Raw genomic sequence first — 10,934 nt, forward strand, 5'->3', positions numbered from 1 at the left:
CAGCTAGGTAATAATTTCTGTGGAGCAGGCAAACTGGTCATGTGTACGGAATGGAATGGGAAGACCTGGACCTGGAGTAATGAAGGTTACCGGTGAGTAACCGGGCATTTTATCGAACAGAAGAATCAACATCAAAGAGTTTAGTATAAAACAGCCAAATCAGTAGTTGGGAAGGAAATATGATGAAATTTGCAAATAGCGCACTCTGACCACGGCGGGACAGATGTTTAGGTCAGAATACTATTGCATCAGTGTTTCTTTTCAGCTCAACATGACACTCTTCCTACCAGTTTAGGGAAGAATGATGCGGACAATTGCCATCCATATTTCTGCCCACGCGTATTGTTCAGTAGGAGCAAGTTAGGTTAGGTGTACTTTACCTTTACAATATTTTAGAATTACATCTTCCACGTCTACTGTAGATACTTACAATGGTTATTCTTCTTGCCATCCTAAAACCTTATACCCATTTCACAGTACTTCTTATGATGGCTCTTATAACTTTCCCGCTTCCCTCCCTACGTCCTCACGCTTCCCATTATTCCAGCTGTCTCACACAACTCCTGGAAACTGATCTAAACCTGTTTTTGCATTTTACAAATGATTACATAAATAAATACAGAGCGGTGAAATGACTCCCCAACAGTTCTTGTTCTTACAAATTCCTCAAACACCCATGTGTTTTGCAGTTTAGCGGGTTGTATATAAGAATATTGTGGGCAAAAATACTGATACACAAAAACATTGGTGTCAAAATATATAGTAACAGAATATCATTATAATAAGTATTTAAAGGTAAGAATAGGTTAACTATTCTTAACTCCGAATTCACTTATCTTGATATAAATAATATGCCACTGGGTAGTTATAGTTAGGATCACTTTTTATGGGAAAAGCATTTTTTGTGTAGCTAATAACTTAGGACATGTTTGATGAATCACCACAAACCTTTCCAAAAAGGTGCTACTTTTTTACTAGTTTGTGCATTAAAGGTTTTGAGGTGATCTGTCAAGCGAGGGCTAAGAAAAATGGGGGGTCCCAAAATGCTAAATCCCCATAGATTTTCCATAGATTTTTTTAAGGTGGCCTGCAGCAAAAACTGCTGAACGGAATTACACCAAATTTGGAAGGCAGCTAGATGTTGGTCCGCAGACTGTACTTTTTTATGATTTGGTTCAAATCCGTTCAGTAGTTTTTGAGAAAACGGGGGTAAAAAATAATTGTATATTTATGCAGCTGGGCTCACAAGAGTCCCACAAGAGTGCAAAATAAAAAATTAGGCCATGTGATTGGGCGAAAGGCCCATTTTTACCGTGAGCATTCAAACTCTCTGGATCGAGAGGCTCCTGTGACTCCCCAGAAACATTTTAAGGATTTTGGGGGCCCGGAGACAAATGAATTTTGGGGGCCCCTATTGGGAATAGCTTGAATTTATGATCCAATTTCAGCTCTTTCATGTCCTCTTTGGCCAGGCACACTAGTCCAAACTCTAAATATGTTTACATCTAATATTTAGGGATAGTAACCTATGTTTTCCATATTGTAACACAGTAGCAGATAATTAATATTACTGGAAATAATCTCTGTGACACCCATTTCTCATATGTGATGTCCTGTTTTGATCTAAAAGAACCTTTTTGTTGGTTTTGAATGAACCATAAAGACAATATTTCTCTGCAAAATTTCTGTAAGAGACTCTCATCCACATTAAAAATAACTTGAAGGAAAACAGTATTTAAAACATTCTGTTTAAGAATTATTCCAGGTCAAGACTCTCTGCAGAACAGATCTGGTTCCATTAGGGGGCCCTCTTTAAAGACTCTGTGAGTCCTGCAAAAGCAAGTGCTCTGATTGGCTGTCTGTTCGAATTTTAGAAATGAAATGGCCGCCATTACTGTTTGCTGTGAAAATGATGTAAAGAAAAACTATAAAGGATGGCAGCAGGAAGAGCAGGTCTCTAAGGGATAACTTCTGTGATCAAAATAAATGTATATTATTTTTAAAAAATGATTAGGATCTTGCTGGACTCTCATGGGATCATGAATATAAAAAGGAGTAGGTGAGTTCTCAATACACTCTACTAGTAGGAATGCACATTGCGCCACTTGTTATTGATCGGAAGTGGGTAAGAGATAAGCACTAACTATGATGAGTGGATGGTTAATAATTTTTTTTTTTTTTTACGCTCTCGCCAGATGCTTACGGGATCGTGAAAAAAAGGAAAGAGTAGGTGATCTTTGAATACTCTCTAGTATGTAGACTTGTTTCCGCAGGATACTGGAGATGGTGTTTATCAGAATCTACTATTTACGCCCATCAGCTTGGGAAGAATTCTGAGTAGAGAGTTAAGACTCTTACCACACCCTACTATGCACAGCCTTCATACAACAGTGGGGTCTCAGCGGTGAGGCAATTCTCTCCGCACACCCTACTATAGACACACGTCATCTTAGAGAAAGATCTCAAAGGAGAGGTTAGTTCATCCGCACTTCCCACTAAGTACACCCATCATCTGAGAGAGAAGTCTGAAAAGAGAGGCCAGTCCATCCACACACCCTACTATGCACAGAAGTCATTTAAGAGAGAGCTGTGAAAGGAGAGGCAGTCCCTCTCCACTCACTACTATGCACACTTGTCATTTGAGAGAGAGGTCTCAAAGGAGAGGCCAGTCACTCACCCATACCTCTTACTATGCACCCCTGTTATCTGAGTGAGAGGTGTGGAAGGAGAGGCCAGTCCATCTACACACCCTACTATACACACACCTGTCATGTGAGAGAGAGAGAGGTCTCAAAGAAGAAGCCAGTCCATGAACACCTTACTATGCAGATGCGTCATTTGAGAGAGAGATCTGAAAGGAGTGGCCAGTCTCACCCCACACACTACTACGCACACTTGTCATTTGATAAAGAGGTCTCTAAGGAGTGGCCAGTTGCTCTCCATACACCCTACTACTCATACAAGTCATCAGAGAGAGGTGTGAAAGGAGAGGCCAGTCCAGCTACACACCATGCTAGGCACAGCTGTCATTGGAGAGAGAGAGAGAGAGAGGTGTGAAAGGAGAGACAAGTCCCTCTCCACTCACTACTACACATGTCATTTGAGAGAGAGGTCTCAAAGGAGAGGCTAGTCCATCCACACATCCTACTAAGCACAACCATCATCTGAAAGAGAGGTTTCCAAGGAGAGGCCAGACGCTCTGTATACACCGTCATCTGAGAGGTGTCAAAGCAGAGGCCAGTCCATCTACACACCATACTATGCACGCCCGTCATTTGAGAGAGACATCTGAAAGGGGAGGCCAGCCCATCCCCACTCACTACTACGTCACCCATGATCTCAGAGAGAGAGCTGAAAAGAGACGCCTGTCACTTTCCACAGCCTACTACTCATACCCGTTATCTGAGAGAGAGGTCGCAAATGAGAGGCTGGTATTACTGTTTTACACTCAGATATCATTTTTTAAAACATTTTGCAAACTGTGCACCCATTCCTGTTATATTACAATACAAAACCCATTCCCTTTCAAAATAATGTCCACACACAGGATACAGTATTCAGTTTTTTATCATAGATACACTAAAAAAATAGTTAATTAACTTTTTTAAAAACTAGAAATTCACTGAAAAAAAATGAACGTTAAAGTAGCGATATAGTTAGATGTAATAAAAAGATTTGTTTTTGTTTAAGAAACACCTTAGAAATTCACGGAAAAAAACAGAGCTTACAGTAACCTTATAGTTAGGTGAATTTCTCAGTGACAACATTAACGTTTTGAACTTTTTTTATAACGCAGAAATTCAGCAGTTATTGTTAGCAGCACTAGCTATAACTTGCGCCCGAGCCATGCTTATGATCCAATGTATGACATCACTCATGAAATGTTTTATGACATAATTTATGACACCACTGACATCTCAAATGACATCATTAATGACATCATCCAAGCTTTGTTTTCCCGTACATTGGTCTATAAATTACTATGGCATTAGAAACCTGAGAGTAAGTACAAAATAGATCAGCAGAATATCAGCCATCATTACTGCCATCACAGACACAACTCCCTTAAGTGTAGAAAGAATGCATTATGTGCAACATTTAACCCTATGCCATATACTTTACAGCAAGAATAGTTCACATTAACAATCAACCACAGATGTACAGGAAACCCTGACTGAGTGCGGTGTTCAATACGTATACAACTGTTTCGAGAAAGACAAGTTACTGAATGCCAATTCCAAAACAAAGGCCCTACTACAGAAAACTTTTATCTGTATCAAACACCTGAAACTCACCTAACCTAGATTGAGAAATGAAGCCGATATCAGTAGAGAACTGGGTACTGTAAACAATGCTTACTCTACTGAAAGAGTTTACTTTATGCCACACTGTTTGCAAACAGTGAAACTTTCACAAGAAACAAACCATAGAGTATTAAAAAGTATCTACTAAGAACAGTGAACACTTTATGCAGCAGCTGTCAACAAAGAGACTACTTGCTCAAAATATTCAAGTTGACACGGTTCTGTCTAATAACTCAAGCTTGCCTACAAAAGTTAGGATCTACTACGTAGAATCTTACTCATGTTGAAAACTTTTTCTGCAGAACCAAAAAACTTGTGTGGGACATAAGGAACACAAGTCAACTGTCACATGCACGCAGAGTTACTCTTGAGTTCAAAGATTTAGAACATGCTCAATACTTCTACACACCTATGGTACATTAGGAGCAGAGGTATTTTGTAAAGACTTACACCCATTAGCTGGAACCTGGCTGTACAAAATTAGGTAGACAAGTAGTAGTTACCTGCCACTATCTAAACTATAAAACAAACTAGCACACTCATTCAATGATGTCATCAATGATGTCATCACATATATTATGTCATAAAACATGTGATGAGTGATGTTATATGTGAGGTCATAAGCATGGCTAGGGTGCAAGTTATAGATAGTGCTGCTAACTATAACGGCTGAATTTCTGTGGGTTTTTTTGTTCAGAAAGTTAATGTTGTCCCAGAGAAATTAACACAACTATAATATCACTTAAACCATCGTTTTTGTTACTATATATGATTTTAGCTATTATTAACTGGTGTCTACATGACTTTTTTCTCTTTGGTAATTAAGTTTTCCAACAATTGAGGGGGGGGTGGCCATAGGTGCTTGTTTCTCCCCCAGCTACGTGTGCTTGCTTGTGGTCTGGTGGGAGGAGCAGGTACTCATGGTGGACCATCATGCAGATTGGGAAGAACATGTGGTGTGCTGGCTGCGCTATATAGATGATGTTTTTATTATTTGGAAGGGGACTATGGAAAGTGCTGAAAGTTTTGTGGAACGAATTAATGTGAACACAATAAATTTGGAATTCACTGCCCATATCAACACACAAGCTATTGAATTTTTTAGATGTTCAAGTTTACATTAAAAACAGCAAACTCAAATCCAAATTACACCGCAAAATAACCGCCGGTAACTCCATGCTTCCAGCTTTCACCACAAACAGAGAGAGACAGCATCCCCTACGGGAAGATGCTGAGACTACGTAGGATCAGTAGCCTGGATAATGATTTGGCTCATTGACAAAATTAGGCCAAAGGGAGATTTACTAATCGAGGATATTCAGTCAACACCATTGACTGGACGATGAGTAAGGCCAAAAAAAAGACTAGGGAATCTACATAATTTGGGGTTAATACAGGCACTAAAAATAAAGGAGACCTCCAAGTCAATAGGAATAGTGAAGAGATCAATATTAGACTAATCACAACCTCCAGTAAACCAGTAAAAAATTAAGATCAATTATAAATAAGCAATGGCCAATAGTGCTAACTGATCCTACTATAGGCTCGATACTCCCCAATAAACCCAACATAACTTTCAGTCCAGCATTCTCAATAAACAGTGCCCTGATTAAAAGCAGCCCTGAAATAGTCCAAACTACCAATTGGCTTTCATCTAGAAAGGGTTTTTTCAAATGCAGTTCTTGCAGGGCTTGTCGCTTTGGGGTCAATACAATGCAATACCACACGTCTTATAATATAAGACCAGTAAATCTGGAAGGTCTATTTAAATGCAGAACTTATTTTTGTGTCTATGTCCTGGAATGCACTTGAAAGCTTCGGTATGTGGGAAGTACTAAGTTGCAAGAGCAAATTAGTCTGGGATTGACCCAAAAATAATAACTAAGCTCACTATGGGCACAAATTTGTTTGTTTTTAAGTATATTATGTGTATATATTTATTGATTGTATTTAAATAATTAATACAATGGGAATCGAAGATGTCAAACACAATCAGATGCCTCTTCCCAAGGTTTACCATTTATTGGATCGATAATGAAGTTAACAACAGGAACTATCATAACATGCATGTTGCGTACTTTGTATATCACTATGGTTTTTAAATAATATATTTGTTTATCTGATGCTAAGTATAATATATTGAGACATGTATTTAAATCAAGGTTTGCATATAAAGTATATGTGTATTAGCCTTGTACCCATTTATGTACATGAATCAGATTGTCTTTACCAGTTTTTTTCTACTGAAAAACGTGTGACTTTGAAAAAATAGTAGTCTATTGTCAGTTACCAATGTTAACATGCCTTGATCACGTGGTGAATATAAAAGAAACTGTTTGACTGTGCAGCGCATTATTTTGGCCGGAATGCATCATGGACTTGAGTGGGAAAACTAAATAAATCTCACACTGAGGAAATTTGGAGTCTGTGCCCAGATTTGACTTTTGTTGGTCCTACGGGATTTGCATATACATATTATTTATAGATAGATAGATAGATAGATAGATAGATAGATAGATAGATAGATAGATAGATAGATAGATAGATAGATAGATAGATAGATAGATAGATAGATAGATACTTGGTTTCACTTTCAAATCTGTTTATTTTAACACAACTGAGGCATGGCGGCCAACAACTTCAAAAAAGCAACTGTTAGTTGGGTTTCTGACCAATCACAAAATCAATGTACCATTAGTTTGCTTCAATACATATTATGGAGCAACCTACTTTTTGACATCCACCGGGCCGTTCTGCTTGTTATCCATCTCCACCGAAAGCATTGAGGTGGAGGTAGCTTTCAATTCTGTAACTCAGCAGAAAGAAAGAAAAACTGCATAAGTGGTTGATAGAGATTAAAATTACACTTACACTGAAGTGAAAGTCGGGAAATATAAGTGCAAGCCCTCAGAGACAACTTTAGGCATTTGTGAGGGCTTCCTCTGCGCACACAGGAAATGTTTACAAAAAAAGAACATTCTCTGTACACAAGTAGACATTATAATGTATATACGTAGTTCATTCTGGAAAGCTGCCGTATAACGCATTATCATTGTTTGCGCCTTGCGCACCTTTTAAAAAGTGCGCCCGGTGCAAACAATGACAATACGCCCTATTACGATGCATGCGCTGCCCCCAGGGCAGCCGCCAACTTGCGCTGCACTGGGGGCAGTGCATTAATGTGAAAACACGGAGCGGCTGCTGGCGACAACCCGCCTGCACTTTTAAAGGGGATTAGAGATCCCCTTGCAGGCAGGTGCAGTCACTGACTGCACCTGCCTGCAAGGGGCAGTCTGAGGGGTCCATAGGATCCCTTTCTCCCTCCAGAGGGCTGCTCTTAGGGGGCGTACTCACAGTGCGCCACCTAGAAGTTAGCACACTATGAGTAGGCCCCCTGAGATCTTCTTTGCCTCTTCGCCCGCATCTGTAATATGGTGCGGGCGCAGGACACACAAGCCTCTGCGCCCCCCTTCAGTATTAACCTTCAGTAATACCTAAGTGCCCTGGGGTGCGGAAAGCGGACGCAAAACACCTGTTGCACCTACGGGGCACTTATTGTAATACGGGCCCTGGTAGGCAAATGATTCCACACACTTCCTGGTACTATATTTAAAATATCAAAAAGATTTCACTGTCACAGGTGTGCAATCATTCTACATAACTATCACTGAACACGTTTTGTACAAAAAAGTTAGCAGTGTACCACAAGTATGATCCACACCAACCAGCGTGAAGTACAGTAATACTGCCGTGAGCCAGTGTGCATGCACTCAACTGACTGCATAAGGTTGCTTTACAATCTGGGAACACACACCACTATCACGAGACAGGTTATAGTCTACATTTTTGTATTAAAAGGATGAATTCGTGTCTATGAAATATAAATAAATAGTCAAACAAATGATGTTTTATTTTATGTCAAGTGCTTACATAAAAGTAGAAAGAAATCAGATACTTACTGCTTTACAAAATACGTCATGTTAAACTGAAGGATTCTGTCTCTATTCACATACAGCGCCAAGCAGTACTGGTTAATCCGAGTTAAATTCGAACAGGGTTATTCAAAGAATTCACTTTGGAATAAAGTGTAATTTTCTACTCTCCCTAAGTGACAAACCAATCTTGTTTTCTACCATAAAATTTGGCATCGCGATACTAAAAAGCGAATTGTACTAAAATGTAAACACCCAGGGAAGTGTCAGCTGATGGTCACCCTCCCCCTAGATGTGCAAGAACGACATACTGTCGTTTCAAAATCCATGTGTATTTCTTTACATGACGAAGAACCAGACACTTACAAGATGTTATACCTCATAAAATGCAACAGCGTTAAAAATGTTTGAGCATTTTATTTGGAGCAGATTACACGCAAGCAAATATGCAAACACCTCCAAACAAATTGTACACTTAAAACCAGCCACAGAGAGCAGCTGCTTTGGAACAACACAGTTCCCCACTTCGTGAACAGCTAATTTTGCGAAAAACTGCAAATCCAAACACACAACACAATTTTATCAAAATCTGACAATATTCGAAGAAAAATCACATACAATGCTAGCCTACTCAGTAACATTGCAGTCAACTGTACAGAGAAAAAGAAAAAAAAACATACCTACAAAGGAACTAACACAGTGGAATGATTTAAGCTTATTAAGAGCGCAAAAAAAGAGAAAGCCCCAATGTTTTCTTTGATAAAGTGGGATGGCAGTGGAATTCAGTAAAGGAGGTACAGTTTGACACAGTGAAATGGGATCGGGCTGGCGCGCGGCTAGAGTGACGAGGGGAACCACATCCACGCTGCACCAACAGCCTTCTGCTTCATGGCTGCCTTTTTAAAGGGCCAGCGCTGCTCTGCTGCTTGTAGCTAACTGCCGTGTCTCCATGACGGTGACCCGAGCCGCCCGCAATAGCGTTTTATGGTGGCACGATCGGCAGCTTTCTTCACTAAAATATAGCTATCAAAGTAGTCTGTAGTTGTGTGCAGCCTTCGCAAACTGCTTTCGTTTTCACACCAAGAGAGAGCCGCTCGCCCATCTGGGAGAAGAGATACATTTTAACAGCGGTAAAATAAAAATACTTTTTGCATAGTGCACAACGAAAGACAAATACTCCTGCCGCCCGTGCGTTTGTCTATGTAAGTGATCGCACTCGTCTCTGAACTTGCTACATTGCTGAAATAAGCATTATTAAAAACATTGTTTTATTAATGAAGCACACACTAAATGAACAAACCTCACAGTGTATAATCATATCCTTAATAAATGAAGGCATTTCGTCACGTGTATTCATTTGCACGACCACGTCTTGAGCAGTGGCATGCATCGTGCCAATTAGAGCACAGTGGTTATATTGATTTTGCACAATGACAAACAGTTTACGTTATGAAACCAAGGATCGCAGACGAGATGTTTATTTAATCAGGTCGTTGAGTCGCCCTCAGGACGCATCATTACAGCTCCGCTTGCCCCCGGCGCAGACATCATTAGCGGGACTTCACTGAGCTGAAATGCCAGGACGCTTCGACTTCTGGCACTCTCGGCTCATTACACCATCCTTGACAACAGGGAGACCTGGAAATGGAGGCACTCGCACACGATACAGAACAGGCGTCCACAATAAGCATAAAATACAGTCTGGCCAGCGGGGTGACCACAATCACAGCAAATAAAAGGAAAGTTCGTTCTGGAATACCAGTGTAGATGCAATAAAATATACATGTGCCCAAGCCTAAAAGTCCAGTTAAACAGTGGCAAATGGCGCTTAATGCACCTAGTTTGGACAGTGTACTGTGTATCTCCATTGGAAACAACAACAAAAGACCCAATGGTTCAATAAAAAAAACACCAATTAAAATCAACGCACCTGAAATTCCAAAAAACAGTTTAGAGTCAAAGCTTCGTAGCTGTATATTAATGTTTTAAAAAACACCAATGCCCATAACTGGATCAAATACAAACCATATGTATGTGATTCAATGGAATTTTCCAAGGGTCAACATGTTAAGAAGCCCATTGAATGGACTCTGCCCAGCTGGCTGTTTTACATGACTCCTTGGCAGTCAAGGAAGCCATCTCAAATGGAGAAGATAGATGTCAGTGGCCCTCATGATTGCAAAGATCTGTACGCCAAGGCACTGGCAATGTCCGTCAACGTCAATTTACCAGGAGTAGCTGACTGAACTTTATAGACTGGCCACTTACCAAAGGCAGATTTAGAAGATCCACGACCAAATGCGCTTGTTTAATAATGTTGGGCCCCTTCATGCGTCTCAAGGATCCGTGGGTTAGTTTTGGCCATTGGCGGCGCACTCCTTCTGTTGGGATACTCACTCCCCTCAGGACAAAGACATAGTACGGGTGGACTGCAAGCATAGGCTAGATAGGTGCTTTAGGTGGGATTGAGATGAGCAAGGCACACATTGGGGATCTCTCTCACGCTTACTCCGGAGGGTGTTACAGAAAGGAGGGAGAGGGCACGGATGTCTTCCTTATGGCAATGGCCTTTACCTTACTTGTGTGTGCTATGGGTGGGGGGTTTATTTGTGTCCTACTCTGGGATGGAATAGGTTGGGATAGTGTTGGTTGATTCTGCCCACAGCTTTTGGCTTTATGATTCCTGCACTTTTGTGTA

General features: G+C 40.4%; 1 protein-coding gene across 1 annotated transcript in view; it reads right to left on the bottom strand.

Moving 5' to 3' along the window:
* LOC146834534 (sterile alpha motif domain-containing protein 13-like) overlaps nt 1-9,118 on the bottom strand; it is a 311,725-nt gene extending 302,607 nt beyond the window's left edge. The window contains exons 1-2 of the mRNA XM_085601929.1: nt 8,917-9,118; nt 7,035-7,110 (exon numbers count right to left, since the gene is read on the bottom strand). Of these exons, the coding sequence (XP_085458055.1) occupies nt 7,035-7,087 (53 nt within the window). The 5' untranslated portion in view covers nt 7,088-7,110; nt 8,917-9,118. The remainder of the gene's footprint in view (nt 1-7,034; nt 7,111-8,916) is intronic.
* Nucleotides 9,119-10,934: the final 1,816 nt, after the last annotated feature.

Source organism: Triturus cristatus, chromosome 4_2 (assembly GCF_964204655.1).
Source record: "Triturus cristatus chromosome 4_2, aTriCri1.1, whole genome shotgun sequence".
Lineage (NCBI taxonomy): Eukaryota > Metazoa > Chordata > Amphibia > Caudata > Salamandridae > Triturus > Triturus cristatus.